General features: G+C 32.8%; 3 protein-coding genes and 1 pseudogene across 4 annotated transcripts; 1 reads left to right on the forward strand and 3 right to left on the reverse strand.

Annotated features, from left to right (window-relative positions):
• Positions 1-2,453: 2,453 nt before the first annotated feature.
• On the reverse strand, positions 2,454-3,304 carry LOC111008909 (snakin-2). The gene is made up of 3 exons (XM_022281781.2): positions 3,148-3,304; positions 2,947-3,022; positions 2,454-2,792 (listed from the first exon to the last, which is right to left on the reverse strand). Exons 1-3 carry the CDS (start codon positions 3,205-3,207, stop codon positions 2,608-2,610), a joined length of 321 nt encoding a protein of 106 aa, XP_022137473.1. The 5' UTR covers positions 3,208-3,304; the 3' UTR covers positions 2,454-2,607.
• A 3,392-nt stretch (positions 3,305-6,696) lies between these two features.
• On the forward strand, positions 6,697-8,495 carry LOC111008683 (peroxidase 41). The gene is made up of 2 exons (XM_022281440.2): positions 6,697-7,309; positions 7,531-8,495. The coding sequence occupies exons 1-2, from the start codon at positions 6,935-6,937 to the stop codon at positions 8,140-8,142; spliced, it is 987 nt and encodes a 328-aa protein (XP_022137132.1). The 5' UTR covers positions 6,697-6,934; the 3' UTR covers positions 8,143-8,495.
• A 621-nt stretch (positions 8,496-9,116) lies between these two features.
• LOC111008566 (DNA glycosylase superfamily protein) lies at positions 9,117-11,264 on the reverse strand. Of its 2 annotated transcripts, none has more exons than XM_088121418.1 (4): positions 10,814-11,264; positions 9,998-10,198; positions 9,644-9,670; positions 9,117-9,536 (listed from the first exon to the last, which is right to left on the reverse strand). In XM_088121418.1, exons 1-4 carry the CDS (start codon positions 11,234-11,236, stop codon positions 9,303-9,305), a joined length of 885 nt encoding a protein of 294 aa, XP_087977544.1. In that variant the 5' UTR covers positions 11,237-11,264; the 3' UTR covers positions 9,117-9,302. The 2 variants fall into 2 exon arrangements, with proteins under 2 accessions (XP_087977544.1, XP_022136993.1); XM_022281301.2 differs by having other exon boundaries at positions 9,644-9,700.
• A 2,814-nt stretch (positions 11,265-14,078) lies between these two features.
• On the reverse strand, positions 14,079-16,100 carry LOC148212578 (U-box domain-containing protein 40 pseudogene; annotated as a pseudogene).
• Between the last annotated feature and the right edge of the window lie 5,491 nt (positions 16,101-21,591).

The raw sequence follows: 21,591 nt of genomic DNA on the forward strand, positions 1-21,591 counted from the left end.
AACATACCCCATGAGTGGGAATCACTATGCACTCACAAAGACGAAGCAACATCTTCCCTTTTTTGCTTTCTTTGTACCATACACTTCAATCATGCATCAACTGTGGACAAAATTTTGGACTAGTGTGTATCTATGTGCATACTTATATGTCCAACCATCATCATCAAATTTATCTTTGAATCATATTTGTTAGGGTTTTCGCACCTCCGGTCGAATCTGTGTGTCGATATTTGTCCATTTTAGATTTTACTTTTGGTTTTCTCACCTAAAAACTTTTAAATCATGTTGTATGCTAATGATATTTCCTTATTTAGTCGATGTAACACTTTGATCACATTCTCAATAGAAAGAAGGCATGATGTATGATAAGTTCGTAATTTATATTAAGAACATTAGTACAATCAAAATGTTTTTTTAGTAGAGGTGGAGAATCGAACTCACAATCTCTTAGTTTGAGATATATGTCAATTATTGTTGAATTATGCTCGTTTTCTCACCAAAGTGTTTATTGGTCAGCAGTAAATAAGTTCATAGGCTTATAAATTAGTGTTTTAAAATATTTTAGAAATAGCCCAAAAATAAATGTGTCCAACTTAAATTTGAAGAAGTGGGCACGCACTATAAAAAAATTAGTGGAAGCTCCCTTATTATTTCGACAATTTTAATAATAATATATTCACTAAAACCATAACCATGATAACTTTTTAGCTATTTAAAAATTACTTTAAATTAAGTGGACCAAAGAATTTTAAATGATAATTAAATTTGCGGAGGCTCATATGGGAAAAAAGAATTGCCTAAAAGTCCAAATAGAGTAGAGCATATAATTATACCTCGAAATAGTCCAATATAGCTAAATCAGAGCAATATGCACAAATTGGTAGTAAAGATTTGACCAATATTTATTTATAGAATAAGAGTAGAAGAAAAAGTTGATAGTACTCATTCATGATAAATAGAATAATAGTAAAAAAAATATAATGCCTACATATATGTATGTATGTGTTTCTTCTTTCAACTTGATAAATAGAATATAGGAGGAGCTTATGTATGTAAGGCTTGATGTTTTGCAATAATAATAATATCTTCTGAAATAGAAGTTTACAAATTGTTGGTGTAACCATATCCTTTGTGTATGGTTCAGGAGCGCCAAGCTCCTAAGTCGGTATGCCTATTTAGGCCAAGAGTTTACCCCAAGCTCAATTGGGGTAGATTCTAACGTCAAGGAGCACGATCAATAGTAAATAGTAGGTTGCCGATCTCGAGAACAGTTGAATGATTGATGACAACTATTCATCTAATTTCTATCAATACACTCATCACTCTACTCAATCAGGTAGATCATACTTAGAATTAACTTGAGTGTTTTAACAGTATTTGCAGGTCCTCTCGCTTCCATCTCATTAGGGCCTTGAACCCATCGCTCCCTAAAACTCGACAAATTTTGGCATCAACATTGTTAATCGGACATAATTTCTCTTTTTTGCTTTACAACTCCTTTATAAAATTAGGAAGGTTAGAGTTAATTTTTAAAGAATAAAAAAAAGGTTTAATTTAAACTAAGTTAAAGCTAAGTTGCCAGAAAAAGTCATTATGAGTTACAAACATATAGTATTATTTTATTATTTAAGAGTTATTTTAAACAAGAAGATTTGATGCTAGAACCACAAAGAAGAGGGGAATCGGATATTTGGACTATTTTGAGTCATTTTCCACTAGCTAATGTTCATTTACTAAGAAGATTAAATTAATCAACAACGAATAATATAATGATTATAGTCCATTTTTAAATACAATTTTCCTATTTGGATTACCACCATTACATTAAATTTTGAACAAGCGAGAGACAAGAGATATTATTTTTTATTTTTTTAAAAATAAATAGTTGTTAAATCTGTTGGCAGTGACAACTTTCTCAATATTATTCTTAAAAACTATACTCTCCAACTAAAAAATACACTCAAAAGTGTAATAGTTTTTTTAAAATCTCTTTTTCGATCTTCTCTTGCTTGTTATCTTTTCTCTCTTCTCCTTTCTTTCTTAGTTTATTTCTTTTGCCCCTTAAATTTAGTTTAGTTTTTTTGCCCAAAATTTAAAATGTAAGCTTTCTTTCGCCCTTTAAAAATTTAAAATTTTGTTCTTTTAAAATTAATTTAAGGGATTCCGTTCTTTGAAAATTATTCCATTTTTATCCTTTTTGAAAAAATGCTTAGCTAAGACCATTGAAGAATTGACAAACATATTATTTCTAGAAAAAGTTTTAGTATTTGTATTTCTCTCTCAACGGTTAAATATTTAACGGTGGTTAGAGCAAGTATTTGCCCTCAAAATTAATTTAAAGGACCTTGGCCCTTAAGTATTGTTAGGTTCTTTTAAAATTCTCTAGCTCGTAGCTCCAACACTCTAGATAATCCCTCCTATGTTAAGGTCAAATATTTGATTAGAAGCTATAATTGTTAATTTCAAAATCTAATTTTGAAGAACATATTTCATAGGCGACATAAAATGTAGCATACATAGAGAGACATGGATTAAACCAACAAAACCACAAAATGAGAAAGGCAGAGGCAGAAAAGAAGCAAATGCAGGGGGAGAGGTAACTAATAATTAAGGGCACTTGGTCTTGTTGTGGTGGGTGGTCATGCCGGTGTAGCATCTGCCGCACACCTCACGGTTCCCGGACGTCCCCGGCGGCACGCACCTGCACCGCGCACAGCACGTCCCGCACGCTCTTATGCACAGCTTCGGCCTCGAGTGCGCTCCGCACCGCCTCTTGCACGACCCTCCACAATCTACCAAGATTCCACGTTGAAAAGATAAGTAATCTAACGAAAACTTAATAAATAGTTCACAAGAGAGATGTTATTTCTCTCATCAGCCAGTTGATTTTCAAACACAAACGAACACCCACCAAATTCAAATCAAAACCATTCATTCAATCCTCACCTATGAACCGCATTAGCCTTCTGTTCGGGCCTCTCACCCCTTCAAACCCTTCTTCCAACTGCCCCTCGCAATACACCTGCATGCAACCGTCATAGCTCAGCAGATAAAGAATCATATTAACCGAGACTAAAGTTCCAATCTTTGGAAAACCCAGATGGCGAAACTTATAATTGACAGATTATGAGAGAGCAGAGCTTTTACCTCAGAGAGACAGAGGAAGACCAGAACTCCTAGAAGAAGAAGGAAACGGGCCACCGCCATGGCTTTCCAATGCGTTTACTATTTAGGAGCCAAGCCACAGTGACTGCAATTTCTTCATATAAAGAGATTCTAATTTCAATGCGCTTGTGAATTTACGATGGTGGTCATCGTTTGTGGGGAAAATTACAGAGGAGGAGGTGGAAAGCCTGTGCGGTGGGGGCATTTGGGTTCTTGGATTGGAAGCCCATTTCCCAAGGTAATTAAAATTTTAACACTGAATTAAATGTGATTGTTAATTAATTATGTTTATGGAAAGATTTTCAGATGTTAATTATGTCATGGTAGTGTAATACCAGCTCCGGCTGCTGGTCTGCTCCCATGAACACGCTGTCTTCCACTGTTTCGATAAAAACGACAATCAATTCTGCAGCCAGTATCCCACACTGCGTTTGTGTCTGCTTGGGAATTGAATTCCGACCTGTCGGGCTGCGACAACGCCACGTCACTCTCCTTCCAAATTACTACCCACTCCCCACTTTTATTACTTTTGGATCTTGGGTTTCTTTTTTATTTTTTATTTTTGGATTATTGTATGGATGTGTTGGATTTAAATTCAAATTCAAACAGAACATTGTCTTTTTTGGAAACCACGTGAATGTTTTTGTTGGATTAGAAACAAATGTGAAGTAAAGTCACCAAAGAGAAGTGGAGAAATATATGTGTAACGTAGTATAAGATAATGCATGCTAATAAATTTAATGATTTAAATATGAGCGAAAATTTCTATCTATAAATAAAACCTTCTAATAAACTAAATCAACAACGATATAATAATTCTTTTATAGTTGATGAGTCGTGGTCCGTAGTTTGTAAAGATTTGGACGTTTGAGTGAGTTGAAAGGAAAAAAAAAAAGAGGAAAGCATTTACTAAATAATTTTTATTTAAAGATTAAATAGTCAGTTTTGAGAAAGTTAATTTATAAATGGTTACCACCCATAGCTGAAAAGTTTTACCATTACTACTTTTTATATTTTATTTTTGAGGCTTTGAGGAACGTGGGTGAAAGGTTTTGTTTTTATCTCGTGTATCTTATATTTATTTATTACAAGAATGCAAGTTTCCCATAAACGAAAAGAAAGCTGGCCAATGAAAAAAATGGATAAATTGATACTATTGAATTAAATAAGGAAAGAAGAACGATGTTTGGCGATGGAACTTTCAGGTTTGGGATTGAGATTGCTAATTAAACGAAGACAAATTCAATCTTGAATATTGTCATTTTTACCCCTTGAAAAAAACCAAGAAAAAAGACTCTTTTTTTTTAGTAAAATAAGCAAAATAACAATATATTTAGCATTTTTTCTAACAAAAAACGGAAGTCCAATTTTAAAATTACAACTTTACCCTGCAATATATCTTATATACATCTGTAATATATCTAACTACTGATATATGTCTAAGATATACAATTGATTTACTTCTGATATAACTATGATATCTACTAAACTTCTAATATGACTTATCACTAATATACGTATGATAACCATTGATTTACCATGCCGATACAACATTTATATTTCTATAATATTCATATAGAATAAATAGTAGTGATATAGTAATCAATGTTATTGATAATATTGGTATATCAATCAACAAATTGCAATGGTAAACTAGAATTTAAACAGCTGTGATATACCACTAAAAATTAAATATTTGATATACCTTATATTTAGTATATCAGTTGCAAATATATTTAATATATCGTAAATTAGAAGTACATCAAATATATATATTAGAGGTATAATACATACATTTGATAATGTATATCATGGATACATCTGATATTGTATATCATAGGTACACCTAATAACGTATATCAGGAGTACGTCAGAGGTATATCAGAAGTATATCAAAGATACATAAGATATATATCAAATATAGATTGGATCGATGTATATCGAGTACAGATATACAGTTACAGATATAAATTGAATGTATATCAGATATCACAAGGGTAAAATTAAAAAAATAAAAATTTTGAAAATAAAATTCAAATATTTTGCTATATTTGAAATTTTGAAAAGCTGCTGACATTTTTTAAAATATATGAATTATTTTTGCTACCCACCGTAATTACTCTAAAAATTAAATTATGTGTGGCTCACTACTACCACTTACTGGATGGTGACAAATTATCTTTCATCATAATGTTACGTTATGATTTTCATTTCTTTTGAAGTTAAGGGGTTTTAATTTTCACCTTAATTTGTCTGTGAAATTTCATAAAATTGTGGGCAAGAATTAAATAATACCATAGAAGGGAGAACATCTGTCTTGCCTCTCCTTAACCCGGGTGGAGTCTATTAATATTTATGGGTCCATTTCAAAATCTTTTTAACGTAGGATTATTAACATGCGTCTTTCAAGATGATGCGTCTTTTGGGTTCACCAGTCTTAGTTGGATCTTATTTTTTGACTGATACTCGTTTAGCTTTTAAGCTCTGATACCACATATCAACATTTATGAGATTTAATTTCAAAATCAATTCGTAGGAGTAGTCCACTTATATTATAAACTCTAACTACTACTCTTATATTTTCAACGTGAGATACTTAACTCAGCCAAAAAAAATAAAAAAGGATAAAAAAAAACTCTTAATTTGTCTTAAATTATAAAAAAAGGATCAAATTGAATTTCCCCCTCTAATATACTTCTTTTAGTTTTTAGAATTGTAGTATTTAGGTAAAGATTTGGTTAGAAGGTAAAATTATATCGTTGCTATCTATATGAAATTGGCTTCTCAACAAGAGTTAATTATTCGTTGTAGGTTCTTTTAAACTTTAAAACTTATTTCATTTTGGTCTATTAAACTTTAAAACGCATGTTTCAATAATTTTTGAATATCCAAAAATAACTATTTTAGTTATTATCATTACTCTATCGTCCATTTTCACTCTACTCAATACCCACTCATCACCTAATTTATATATCTTCTATACATACCTACATTCACACAATAATACAAATATTTAATACCACAATTAACTATTTACTAAATAACTATTTATTAAAGAATCAAGAGCATAGTTAAACTGGTTAAGAAACATACCTTTTGAGATTGTGAGATTGTGAGAGTTCAAATTCTCTCCCATTGTACCAAAAAGATTTTTGCAAAACAATATAATTAACAATAAAATAAGTAAAATGACCGAATAGTTACCTCTTCAAGTTCATTAACCAAAATATAAAGGAATCAAAATGGAATTTCAACCAAAATGTAGGTATATATTTATATTTCAATTACCAAATCCAATGCGAACATGCCAAACCATTGGAAAAGAAAAAAAGAAGCTAAATTTAGAGGCACATGCATGCAAAATTCTAATCCAAATTAAGTTAAAAATGGTGGCAAAAATAGCAACAACTCCCACATGGCCACATATTCTTCGCAACAAAAACAGCCATTGGTGCATAAAATAGCAAAATCTGTTTCTGTTTGGAATGTGTAAATATAAGAGAAAGGATTTTGAAATAACTGAAACCCCACAAATTTCTCCTGTCCAAAAGAATAATCCTTCACCTTTATATCTGGATCCGTTTTTCCTTCAACCCATCAAATCCAAATCTCTCCACCCCATTAATTTTGGTCCAAAGTTGGTTCCTTTTTTCTCAAAGTTTGCTTCCTTCCTCTTCTTATTCTTCATTGCCCTCCATCGGAAGTGGCTTCCCCATTGAGGAATAGATAAGGAGGAAGCAAGTTCTCCTCCTCTTCCCCTTCACCCGCCATGGATTTTCCTTTACTTTTCCTCCTCTTCATCTCCCTTCCCTTCTCCTCCTCCGTCGAGTCCAAACTTACCGTCGGTTACTACCAAAAGACGTGCCCCGACTTTGAGAAGATCGTTCGCGACACCGTCACCAATAAGCAAATCACCAGCCCCGTCACCGCCGCGGGCACCCTCCGTCTCTTCTTCCACGACTGCTTTGTTGATGGATGCGATGCCTCTATCCTCATCTCCTCTAACTCCTTCAACAAGGCCGAGCGCGAGGCCGACATTAACCACTCCCTCTCCGGAGATGCCTTCGATGTCGTCGTCCATGCCAAGACCAACCTCGAGCTCGCCTGCCCTGGCATCGTGTCTTGTTCTGACATTCTAGCACAGGTGATCTGCATTCGTTTAAATATACTAAACAGTCTCAATCTTTTAATAAATTCTCATTTTCGTCTTATATTAATTATTGTTATGTTAACATATTTTCGTCTGATGTTAATTATTAATTATTGTTATATTAACATATTTAAACATGACGCGTACAAGGAATGAATGTGTTAAGTAGCATACAAGTGAGTAACGTGTTATTAAATGCATGCATGCATCAACAGGCGACACGGGACCTGGTAGTGATGGTCGGGGGACCGTTTTACAACGTGCGATTGGGCCGAAAAGACGGGCTAATCTCGAAGTTAGAAAACGTGGGACCAAACCTGCCATTGGTGCATCAATCATTGGACGAGTTAATAAAACTGTTCGAATCAAAAGGGTTCACCGTCCAAGAAATGGTGGCGCTCTCCGGCGGCCACACCATCGGATTCTCTCACTGCAAGGAGTTCGCCGACCGCCTCTTCAACTTCAGCGCCACGTCACCAACTGACCCTGACATCTACCCTAAATTCGCGGACAAACTGAAGACAATGTGCGCCAACTACAAGACCGACACTGCCATGTCAGCATTCAATGACGTCATGACGCCGGGGAAATTCGACAACATGTACTATCAGAACCTGCCACGTGGCTTGGGGCTATTGGCCACGGACAACGTGCTGAGGAAGGACCCGAGGACGAAGCAGTTCGCGGAGATGTACGCCGTTAACCAGACAGCGTTTTTCCACGACTTCGCACACGCCATGGAGAAGCTTAGCGTTCACGGCGTTAAGACGGGCCGGAAGGGGGAGGTCCGACGAAGGTGTGACGTGTTCAATTCCATTCAGACATAAGAGAGAGAGAGAGAGACAAAAAAGTTTGTGTGTTAAAACTGTTTAGATGGCTGTGTTAAAACCTTAAAACGTTTGTTTCTTTGAATTTTTTTAATTCTTTTTTGTTGTTTTTTCTTCTCTTAAAAAAAATAAAGAAACGAAAAAAGGACAAAAAGAACAATATGGTGATGAAGCAGATTTATTTTTATTCTTTTGGGAAATTGGTGTTTTGTTTGTTAAATTTGGATTTCCTCTTCTTTAAGAAGGGAATCTCGATCAGTTGTGATGGTGTAGTATAAGGAATTGTACGATGCTTTTCATTATCATCATCATGTATTTCCAAATTATATGAATATTTCCAATATGTTTTTTTATATATCTTTTAATTCTACTTTCACTCTTAGATTATGTAATGTAACAAAAATACTATTTAAGTACTTTTTTTTTAAATTTAAGTACTTGCCACTCTGGTATACATCTTCTATTACCATCACCAAAATAATTGACAACTAAAAAGAGGAATGTATAAAGAAAGATAGAATAAATAGCTTTCTTTTTATAAATAAGCTATTTATGTGACAATTTGTTCTTCATTATACAGAAATATTTATCTTTAAATTATCAAAATATAAAAAGACCCCACAACAATACATATTCTTGTCGAGATAAACTTGGCTCAGCGATAATTAGTATCTTTGTCTGACCAAAAAGAGAGTTCGTACTAAAAAAGAAAAAATAATACATATTATCGTCCAAAGAATAAAAGAGCTCACCAACTTTTTTTTTTCTCTCAATAAAAAACTGCTAAATTTAATTTGAAGGAAAAAAAAAAACGCAGAAACATTTGATCAAGTATGTGAATCCTTGTCTTCTTCACTATCAATAATCAGGATAATTAATTGGCCACCATATATCTTCGGCCGTGCATACCAAACTAAATTAGCGTGTGATGAATAAAAAACAAAACTTTAAGCTAGTTGAAAGCTCTTTAATAATTTTGAGAGTAAAAGGATATATATATTATAGAAGCGCTTACTAGTGTTTTTTTTAATCTGGCTTTCAAAGTCAATTAGCTCTTAATCTAGCATATGATATGCTACTTTTTAAGAGACAAACAGGATGACAAAAAGGATTAGAGGATTTCACAAATAAACTTTTGTTAATACATTTACATTACAGATTTAAGCAGGGTTCTTGGAGTACTTCAACAAGGGACAAGACTGATCCTCCAATCCCTTTCTTTGTCGGGCGCCCGTTCTCCTCGTACATTTCGAACAGAGCTTTCCATGAGTGTAAAGAAGGCAGTTGAGATCAAACTTGAGATGATTTGGAATCCTTTGGTTGAGATGAAGATAAGCTTTGTTCCTATCCGCCTCGTCTGGGACCCAACCGATAAACTTCGCGATCTCGAAGACCTGCCACAAACATGTTACAGAATCACAATCTTTCAATGGTCTTAAAAGAAAAGGATCACTAAACTGATCAAAATTAAGAAAGCATTACAACTCTGTAGTTTACTCACATGGGTATCTACTGGAAAATCATCTTGCTGAAGATTGAACATCAGAACACAGGCCACCTGTGTGAATTATAACTTATCTGATTGATAATTGATGCTAAGAATCAAACTTAGCAAGAATCAAGAAGCAAACTATAATCTATGATGTCTAATACATTGAGGAATTTATGAACATTACAAACCATACATAGCCACAATAGATGTGATTGAGATTTAAGACTCCTCAATAGAAGCCTTCAACTAGGATTCTAGTTTCTAATAGATACAGCCTACAGGTACATGCTTAGCTATGAGACCAAAAGATCTAAAAGCTTAAACTCAAATTCAGCTACGAAGGCTCGTTATTTATAACAATACCGTTTTGGGACCAATTCCTTTGAAAGTGGACAGTTCTGCCTTTATTTCATCGATGGATAAGTTGTGCAAGTACTCCATGCATAATTTGCCTCTTCTTTTTGACAGAGAACTCAATACGTTTTTAATGCAAGAGGCTTTTGTGGATGCTAATCCTCCACATCTTATGGCATCCTCTATGCATTTGGATTCAGCCGAAAGAACCTACAACAAAATGCAGAGTACAAATAATCAAAAGCTCCTTAAAAGGCAGTTTTCAAAGTTTCTATATACTTCAAGTCTCCAATCACATCGTCCAAATTTCACTTTGAATCCATAAGAGGAATCAAGTTTGTCCTTAAACTAGTCTGCATGCGAGTTTTACTATGTAAGATGATTTTGATATGATCAAACAATAGAAAAGCTTAAGGGCAGCATTGAAGCATATATTACTTTAAAGACAGAAACTTTAATTTAGGAATTTAGCCATGTAGTTTTCTATAAAACTAATGTAGGTCCTTCATAACACAACTCACACTAATAAACTATGGTCCAGCAACACTTAAAATATCAGAAGATACCATCATGTTTCTGTATTGTGACAAGCTTCCTTTGAAACTGATTGAAGAATTTTCAAAAGATAGTATCGACAACACTGATAATTTTCAGAAGGCTAATAGCAACACATTTGAAGTATTCATGGTCACCTAACCGAGCAAGAATTTCAATCTCCTACCCTTTGTTCTCATCAATTAGCCATCACAAAAAGAAATCGACCGAATATCAATACCATGATCGTTTTCTACCAATATAAAGAACAGCCGAGAGCAAAAGACTTACATCCTCCCAGGTAGCGAAAGCAGACTTGAGAGAAGCAAAAGCCCTCTCAGAATTGGCCTCCGTAGTATTCTGCGAGAGCACAGTCCTCACTAACCCATCCAAAACGCTCTCCTTCTCATCGACGAGCTCCGATTTCACATCATCGTGGGGCTCACCGCCGCCGCCCGCGACGGAGCAGCACTCGCTCGGCCTCCTCTGTCGCTCCTTCCGATACTTGACGAACTCCCGGGGAAAACCATGGAGATTCAAGAGATCGTCTCTTAGGGATAGACATTGATCCGAAGTGGGCGAAGCATGAGCCGGGTACGGGTCCTTGGTTGCGCCATTTATAGCTGTGGCCGATTTCGGCCGAGGTTTATTGGAGTGAGAATCGGCCACTGACTCTGGAGGTTGAAGACGCCTCCTCTTACTGGCTTTCTGCATCACGCCCAGCGTTTTCGAAATCGACTCGTTCTCTAATCATATGTTGGCCTCTTGTGGGCCTCATGGGCTTCTAGATAACGGCCCAATTAAAAGTCATGAGTCCGGCCCAATTAAAAGTCAAGTAATCTGTGTTTGTGCTCGTATTTATACAGCCAAGTGTTGTAAATTACGAAAATGGCCAATTAATTTCTATAGGTGGTGGTTGATTTTTACGTCTTTTTCCAGTTTTACCCCCGTCTATTTGTTCAATTTTAGTTTCGTAGAGTTGAATTTCCTATAATGACGGTGATTTTTGCAACTTGCTATTACTTAACAATTTGTTGAATTCCAAAAGAGCATCTATATAGGTCTTTTATTTTAAGGTATATTTGTCTAAAATAAGATTTAGAATTCTATGACAAGATGTTAAGTGTATTTAGTTGAGGATCTAAAAATAGGAATATGAAAACAATAAATCTAATGAAAAGTAAAATTGTATTTCATATTTTTATATATGGGTTGATAGTAGATTTGGAAATTGAATCCCAAATTTAAAAATTGTTAAACTTGTTAATTGAAATTACCAACCAAATTCAATCAAATAAATAGATTTTCTAACATGTATGTTGTAAATTTTGTAGTATTATTATTTCACATATATTATATAATTTATGACTATATTAAATTTTACATTTTAAAATTTTAACCGAAAAAACAATGAATTTATAACCTGAAGGAGTATATTTATTAAAGTTTTGATATTTTTAATATAATTATGTATTTTAAATTTTAAATTTGAAATCTAAAAACACAGGAGACATAAAAATAAAAATAACGTTGTTTTCAAAATTTCGATCCCAACATCAAGAAATTATTTTAAAAAATAAACCTACTAAAGACATATTCGTTAAATCCATTTTATTTAATGGATATGAAAAACAAAAAATAATATTCGATAAACAGATTCTACAATATCAAATTTTGTTGGCATTTTTTTAAACGCTTACTTTTCTTTTTCGCCATTCCTGCGTCAGCCCTTGACTTTACTTCCGGAAATTGTAATTTATTTTTTTTCAAGAACAATTGTAATCTTGCAGCACTCAAAAAAAAAAATTGTAATCTTGTAATTAAAATTTAATCATTGACAATTATAATAAAATTAGTCGGGCTTACCAACTTGACTGGACGATCTGGTCAAAGTCAACTACATTAATCTAATTATCAATAATGTGATGAAATATTCTCTCTGTTTTTTGTTATACGAAGCAAGGTATATAGAAATCGAATATTTTCCTTATTAAAAATTCAGTAGACTAATCATCTCTCTTTTTTCTTTTTTCTTTTTTCTATTTCAGAAATTTAAATTTGAATTAATAATAATGAGTGTCATTATTTTATTGCTGTTATTATCCATATAAAATATATTCAAGTGTTTATCCATCCGTATCTATCATCATCGTTTAGATGTTAAAAATTCTTCTTTATGGAAAAAATATTTATGTTAAACATTTAAATACCATTTTAGTATTGTCCAGTTCAATCACCATGCTTTTAAAAATTCTAATTAGGTTCACATGCTTTCGATTTTTATTAATTTTAGTCGAATTAATTTGAAAACTTCTATTTTAGTTATCATACCTTAAAAAATAGAATTTTTGTTCCGTATTAAAGGTTTCTATTCGATATGTAATTTTTGTAAAATGTTGCAAAATTATTGACCCACACAATTATATCCGTAAAAATACAGAGTTCTAAACAAATATTTTAAAAGTACATTCAAAATAAACAAATCAAAATGGACAAACATAAAAGTACACAAGTCAAAATGCATATTCTGCTGGAGGTATAAAACTAAAATAATATTTAAACATATATTAAACTAAAGAAACTAAAACATTTATTTATAAAATATAATTATAAATTAACTTTCTATTTCATCAAATGAAATAAGTAGATTTGTCACTAACTTTAACACACTTCAATTGGTTAAAGTATATATTTACAAAGTTCGTGATTTAATTTCCATCCTGTATATTTTTTTTTTTTTGTACTTAACCAAAAAAAAGGAGGCGGTTTCAAAATTTAAACTAATGAATTTTGAATATAATTGTGGGGGATTTTTCAGATGGACCACATGATGATGATATGGACATGTATGCATGAATATGAATGAGTGTCTTCGGGTTTTGTCTGTTTGTTTCCTGCGAAAGTTGACTGCTGAAACTAGAATCTCATTTTGGATGCTACGATTTCCTGCTGTCACCCAAGGAATGTGACAACGCCTAATCGATGATCGCCACGAATCTTAAGTCAATACCTCACCTAACCTCCCCTTTTTAATTTTATTTTCTGATTTTCTTTCTAAAATTCTTGCAATCTTTTTTCCTTTAATAATTATAGTTATTAAAATCTCAATTATAAAATGATTGTCTCCAATCATGGAAGATTTAAACTCCAATAAAGTAAGAGTCTGTCTCTTTCACCATTATTTTTTATTTTTTCTCAGAATCATTTGATTATACTAATTTAACTCATATGCTTTGAAATTGTCATTTCGTATAAAATAAATATGAAATTACTAACTTTGACATCATCATGTTCTCTCGTCATTCCAACACTTGCATATTGGCCAAAAATTATACAACATTTTTCAGTGATTTGGGGTGGGCAAATTCAAATATTCAATTTTAAACTTTTGAAAAAATATATAATTTCTTTAACTGTTTATAATGTTTTCATTGTCGGCTCGTTAGAGTTTTTGAGAGGCTATACTCATTCAACTTAAATAAGTGGTAATGCGAAGAGAAAAATACAATCAATAAATTCCACAAATAAAAAATAAAAACAAAAACAAAACAAAAAGTTGATATCAATCCACATCCATCGATCATTTAACCCAAAACACAATCCCTTGACAACCTATTATCCTTCCAACGAGCGAGTCCAATCGAGTGGTGAAACACAACAAGGACTAATTAAAAATGTCACATTTTCTTTTTCTCCCTTTCACATCAATGAATAACTATACAAATTACAACTGTGTCTTACAAATAAAATTCATTCACAAGAAGAGAAATACAAAAAGGTGAAAGGAAAAATTCAAAATCAAAACTTGGTTGTATTTGTATACCGGTTCAAGCCAGTACCAGCCCGCCCGGTCCAGCTAACTCCACCCGAGTCGAGTCCCCGTGGACCGAGGCTTTCCATTTCGACCGAACCGCTCCCTCCGGTCCTCATCATCTGCAAAATCCTCTTGGCCTTCTCCCTCGCCCTCTCGCTTCCCCTCTCTTCAATCTCTCTCAGAACCTCCACCGCGCCGGCCTCCTTCGCCAGTCCTCTGAATCGGAACCCGCCCTGACTCAGCGCGTGCAGCGCCACCACGCAATTCTCCCGAGTCGACTCGGAATCCATCGTCTTCTCCTTCAGAATCCCCACCAAGCAACCCACCGCGTTCGCGTCCAGCATTGCCGATCTTCCGTCGACGGAGACCGCGATATTGCACAGGATCAGCAGTATACGGCTAGCCGAGTCTTCCAATTTCGCCAACGATAGCAGTACTGGGACGGCGCCGAGTTTCACGAGTTTGACTCGGTTGCTAGGGTTTAAAGTTAAATGGTACAAACAGAGGGCTGAGTCGTGCCTCGTCCGCTCGCTGTCGGATCGGACCGTGTTCATCAGTACCGGTAACGCGCCGAGAATTCCTATCGCCATTTTGTTCTCGTCGTCTAATGATAGGCTGAACAGGGCACCGGCGGCGTGCTCCTGTGGTTCGTCGAATCCACTGTCCAAAACGTCGATTAATGGCGGAACGAATCCGGCCCGTACGATCTTCAGTTTGTTCGATTTATCGAGGGAGAGATTGACCACGGAAGCTACAGCGTTGATCTGTACATTGGACGATCGGGAGGAAACCAGAGGAAGGAGGGCGGCGAGTAACTCTTTTGTACAGAGCGAAACCCTAATCGATTCGTCGGATTTCGTCATTCTTCTTAAGGAAACTACTCCGTCTTCTTGCTCGAATGGTTCGGCGCTCGTGAATTTCGAGATGAGTCGCGATTCTTCTCCGGAGTTTGGGGAATTTGATTCTCCGCGGTGATTGGGCACTTTTTCGAAGCTTTCATTGGAAGAGGAAGAGGCATAACAAGAGGGCTGGGTTTTGAAGGGCAGAAGAGTACTCTCCCGGACGATCTCCTCCCCCTGCGGCGGCGAGTTGAGGTGTAATCGGCGGAGACCCACCTCCGTCGTGGCGTGATTCAAAACCCCCTGCGGTTTATCGGCCACGCCCCTCAACAGCTCGCTATCGGAAACCTCGAATCGATTCTCTCGTCTCTCCTTCTCCATTAACTGGCGAACAATGAGCTCAATGGACCTGTAATCGGGCTCTCGCGGGTGTTCAATTCCGTTGTTATCGCACCACTTGAGAATGGTGAATCTCACGTTTCTGTTGGTAATAACCGAGGAGAAATCGGGGGTTGACCCATCTTCAAGCTTAGGCAAGAACCCCAAATCTTGACATACTTGGACGCAGAGGCGGTCGAAGGTGTGGCCAGAGGAGACCACAACTGGGTCCGCCATTAATGAGTTGGAAATCGGGCACAGGCACTCCTGGGGATATTCTTTGGGGCGTCCGGGCTTGGATTCTGATGGAGATCTGTGGTGAAAGAGCGAAAGTTTGAGCCTGTGATTCCCATGGCCAACCATGTCTAAACTCAAAACGGGGAAAATGGGGAAGTTTCTTTCAGAGGTGAAGAGAGAAATAGATGGGCAGGCTGAAAATGGGGTGTTTGAAACGGTTGATTTTATGGCAAGATGTGTGCGCGGAGAGAGACGATTGGGGGCCAAAATAAAAAAGAATTTCAAGGCTTTGCTTTGCTTTGCTGGGTGAAGGAAGACTGAGTCGGGTTGAGATTTGAGAAGATGAAGTTTGACTTTGTAATTTTTTTTTTTTTTTCCTTTCTTTTTGCAGAGGATTGACCTCCAGAATCAACCCTCCCGCCGGCTGCCGCGGCGGAATTTACCAGGCCTCCGGCCGTTAAATTTTATGGATCCTTCTCTCACTTTTTCTTCGAATTATTTTATTACTGTATGTTTTTGTCGATTTGTATTTTAAACTTGTCTCGTTGTTGCACGTAAATCATGTATTTTAAAGAACAACATATTAAATATGTAGTAATTCAACTCTGTGAAGTACTAGTTTTAACTCTTCAATATTTTCAATTCTCACATGTACCCTGTTTCAAGTCTAAAGGATTTTGTTTTTTGTTTTTCAGATTGAGTTTTTTTTTCTTTCCTTAGTTTAATACATACGTGCGGGATTCGGACATATGATCTTTTGATAAAAAATATATGCGAATTATTGCGCTAAGCTCAATAGGGTTAAATTAGGTGATTTTTAGTGTTTTCGAAGTCAACTAGGATAGTTAACGAGTAAATATTTAGTCCAATATAAAATAATATTATTCAATTATAAACTTTGTAGAATTATTATTTTAATATATTATACCTAACCTATTTTAATTTTAACAAAAAAGAGTAATGAATTTATAATATGAAATAGTACATCCATTAAAGTTTTAAGTTTTTTTTAATGTAAATTTACATTTTAAAGTTTTAAATTCAAAATCTAGTAACAATTAAAACATAAAATATTGATTTCAAAATTTTCATTATTTTGATCCTAAAATTCTAGTTAAAAAAAATAGGGGACGAAAATTTATTCATTAAATCCACACCGAAGTAGAATTCGAAAGGTACATTAAACACGCCTTTACTTAAATGATCATTTTATTTTGGGTTAGTTTCATTTAAAATTAAAAATTTCAATTTGGGTCTTAATCTCCTTGGAGTTTCATTTTAATGGTTTTAGTCCAGTGAAATCGTAAATTACATCTACTTCTCTCTTTAACCTTAGAAGATTCCAATCTTCATATCCTACCTTTCTTTTAACTAAAAAAGATTTCCAAACTAGTTTTTTTCTTGTTTTAAATGCATGTCCAATTATCTAGACAACTGTAACATCATTTATCGAGTTTTGTATTGAATTTGAAAATGAATAGCCTAAATTTTATATTAGTACATTTGAAATTTGTGTTTCGGACTAAAACAAATATTTTTTAAAGTTGGAAACTAAAATTTTAACATTTAAAAATATAAAAATAAAAATGGTAAATGCCTATAATAGAACTTAAACTTTGAAGAAAAAAAGGCATTTTTTCTAAAGCAAAGAAAAAAAAACTTTTGTTTTCACTAATAAGTTGCGGTTGAGAACAGCTTTAATGTTTTTTTTTTTTAAATTTCAGAACAGCTTTAAAGTTGACCAATAAATTTTTAAGGAAGAAAATTTATAAAGGCAATAGAATTTGTAATTTTTGTTTTTTTAAGATAGAATTTGTAATATTCTTTTTAGTACAAAAATACAACATGGGGAGGTGGGTTGAGATCGAACTCTTCATGATTTGAGATATATACCAATTATCGCTAACTATGTTCGGACAGAATTTGTAATGATATTATTTAGAGAAAATAAAAACAAAAAATTGCAGTGTTAGAGCTTAGAGCATATAATACGTACACGAGCTTACGACAGCATCGCTCACAACCACGTTGATTTTTTTAATGGTCCCGTTACCGTTGGCAACAACATAAGCACCTGACTTTTTCTTTTTACTAGAAAAAAGCACAACTTTAATTGAATTTATTTTTTAAATGATCTTATTTTATTTTTCACACGCGTCGAAGACATTTTCTGTGAAGGAATGTCATTCGAATTTATCGTAATTCGTCTTATAATTTGTAAAGAATATGTCAAGATAGTTTTATTTTAAAAATATTGATTTTTGAGTATTTGCATTTTTTTACTTTCTTCTATATGAAATAAAATTATTTACTCTAGTTTAATTTATAAGTTTGATCATTTGTATTTAATAGATCTACAAATTCGAAAAACTAATACTAATTAATATATCATTAAATTTTATGATTTAGGTCTAATCATTCCCCAATTTTAAAAGTGTATAATAGGTTAGGAACCTCCAAATTTGTATCTAATAATCTCTATTCTATTTGATTTTTTTTTAATTTAACAAAATTATTATTAAACTTTCAATTTTTTTATATAGTAAAGTCGTAGATTTTGAAAAATGTCGAATAGGTCAAATATTAGGTAAGAAATTGAAATTGAAAGTTAAAAAATCTATTAAACACCAAATTGAAAATTTAAACTCCATTTGATGATTTTTTTCCTTCAGTTTTTAAAAATTAAATTCGTTGCTATTTATTTTTTAAAGACATTTTCAAATAAAACATATCGAAATGGTTACCAAACAAGACATTATAAATTTATTAGACATTTTGTAAGGTTCATCAATTTATTAGACATCAAGTCAAAAGTGGTAACTAAACTTATAATTTAATCTTTATTTTATTTTACTGATCTGTCCTTATTGTATTCATATTTCCATCATTAAAATAACTATAAATTAATGAAAATAATGATTTTGACTTTTTTTTTAGTTATATACTATCCTCTGCACATCATTGTTAAATGGCATAAATATTTATATGATAAAACATATATTTTGTATCATCGGAGGGTAACACGTGGACCAATAAAATTAAGTCGTACTATCTGACTTATCCGACGCTCAGATTATATGCAATGGTTGAGCTAAGTGCCTTTCCATGAACCGACTTATAGAGTTGGAAAATCTCAAAATAGTTTTGATAAGGATTGTCTCCAAGATACGATGGGTCATGACCTGTAACCACAATCACTCTCTAAAACGACCATAACAAAACGGTCCCCCTCTCATCCATCTATACAAGGACATTTGTTCCTCGTTCTCATGTACGCAATTTTATCTGAATTCGACTTATTCAAATCGTACCTTTGCCATACTTAAGTTCAAAATATATTTATTACTTGCGTGTATGTTTTCCTCACATAGCTCGAATCCAACCTGAAAAACATGTACCACATTTCATCATTAAAACTATGATTGTTTAAAGAAAAATTAGACTAAAAAGTATATATTAAACATGACACTACTAAGTCTAATTAAGAGTAACAAATGGGGATTAGTTTAATTCTATGTATTTATTTTATTCGATTACTCATTCCACTCTTTTTTTTTTTAATTCCGACAGCAAAACTTGACCCACAGAGATATTATTGTAAGAAAAATTATAGACCGCGTTTCAATAATATATTTCAGATTAAAAGTATTTTAACATTTTCAAATGAATGCACGATTTCTCCAATTATTTTTACCATATAGGAATTTTATTGCCAGTATTGAACATTGAGAAATGGGTAAAAGTGGAATTCTACGTTGTTGCTTGTTGGATAAAAGGAAAACTGAAAAAAAAAAATATAATATATATTTCTCCTGTCTTCTTCTTTTCTTTTCTTTTTCTTTTTGTTTTTCATAAATGAAATCACAAAAATAGAGCATCCTTCCACCTAGTTCAACTCTGAAGTAATTAAAAATTTCCCTTAGGAGATTGGAGATTTGGATTGAATCACCGCTCTAATATTTAGTTTGTTTTAATTTTTAAAAATTTAAATATTATTTTAGTCGCCTTATCTTTTATTTTGATTAATTTTGATTTATGTATTTTAAAAATTATTACAGTTCTTACACTTTCAACTTTTCTTCCCTTAATCATTTTGTACTTTTTGCTATACTTTTAAAAAGTGACTAATTTAGTTCCATTTTACAAGCATAAATTCAGTATACAAGAAAAATCTTTTAATACAAATTTATTGTTAAAATTTAGCGAGTAAAATATTATATAAAAATTATAATCAAACATAATGAGATAAAAATGAAAACGAATAAACTGAGATAGCCATTTTCTAAAATTATAGGAATCAAAATGGATTTTTAAAAAATCAAACATTACAAAATGAACAAAAATTTTGCACATATTGAAAGTACGAGCATCAAAAGTCGAAATAGAATTTAAAGATTTAAAAAAAATTTATTATGATAATGTATTATAGTGTCATGAAAGATTTTTAAGAATACTTTTTTATTAGCTAACAGCAGTCTTTATTACTCTGAAAGAATCAAAAGATATATTAATTAAAGTTCAATTTGACTTAGAGATAATGGCTGTAGTTGGATTTTAAAAATTATAAAGATAATGTCAATTAAACTCTCTGAGAACCACTGACTGAATCAATTAATTATTATGGTGAAGAAATGAAAATTTTTTAAGAAACAAATAACCCATTAATTATTATGGTGAAGATATGAAAATTTTAGTTGGATTCTGAACATCCTCCCATAATTTTCATAGATGTATTTAATTCAACCTTTTATTTGTAATTTAAAAGAGAAATTGAAAATAAATTAACTTTTTTGTTTGAAAGTTTAATAGCTATATATTTCCATTTCCTTAAATCCGAATGGATAACGGGCCTTCGAAAGCCCATGTTTTAATCAAGCGACGCCTTCCTCGGAGGCGATACGAAATTGTGAGGTTATTTTCTTTAAATAATAATTAATTATTAGTATATTATTTAGATACTAAAGACCTTCTTAATAATGTTCTTGTTTTCTTTTTAATAGAAAAATATAATTATATTTGGTAACTATTTATGGAAATGTGAACACGATACCAAACTTGAATGTAATGCGTTTCCAAAATTTATATACAATTTTGACAATGTTTCTTAAAAAAAATTAGATACAAGAAACAATATCACCTAAAGCCATAAATTTTCAACTTTACGATAAAGAAATCTTGAAAGTATTTTTTTTTCATATTTCAAAAAATAAACTTGTTTAATATCAAACTTCTTTGATATATGTAATTAAATTTTAGAAAAGACAATTGGAGGAGACTGTGACAATTTAAGCTATTTTCCTAATAGCTATTAATTATATTTTCAAAAATTTTATACTCCTCATAACTATTAAATATTAATTCAAAACATGTTTTATAATTTCCCTATCATATATCTAATGGTGCAAAACTACCCCATCATAGTAGTAGTTCCTTCCACTAATTTCTCATATTTTGGTGATAATTTTCTAATTTGAAAGACAAAATGACTATTTTTTTTTTAGAAAAATAACATAAAATAAGACAAAATGACTATCAAATCAGGTTCAAGTCTCTATTATAAATTTTAATTTGATTTTCTTCCAAAATGTGTCTTGTTTGATACGTATTTCAATAATCCAAATAATGATATTGGGGAGAGAGAGAGCTTCTCTGTTTTGTTTTTTTCTAATCTTTTTCTCCTTTCACTCTCCCTTTGGATTAAAGCATAAGCCTTTTGAATTTGGCTCTTTTTCTTACTTATTGTTAATAGTTTAATTTTTATAAGAAAGTTATTAGTCAACCATCATTATGAAGGAATCTCA

This window comes from Momordica charantia, assembly GCF_013281855.1.
Source record: "Momordica charantia cultivar OHB3-1 chromosome 3 unlocalized genomic scaffold, Mcharantia_2.0 BLBB01000003.1, whole genome shotgun sequence".
NCBI classification, from domain to species: Eukaryota; Viridiplantae; Streptophyta; class Magnoliopsida; order Cucurbitales; family Cucurbitaceae; genus Momordica; species Momordica charantia.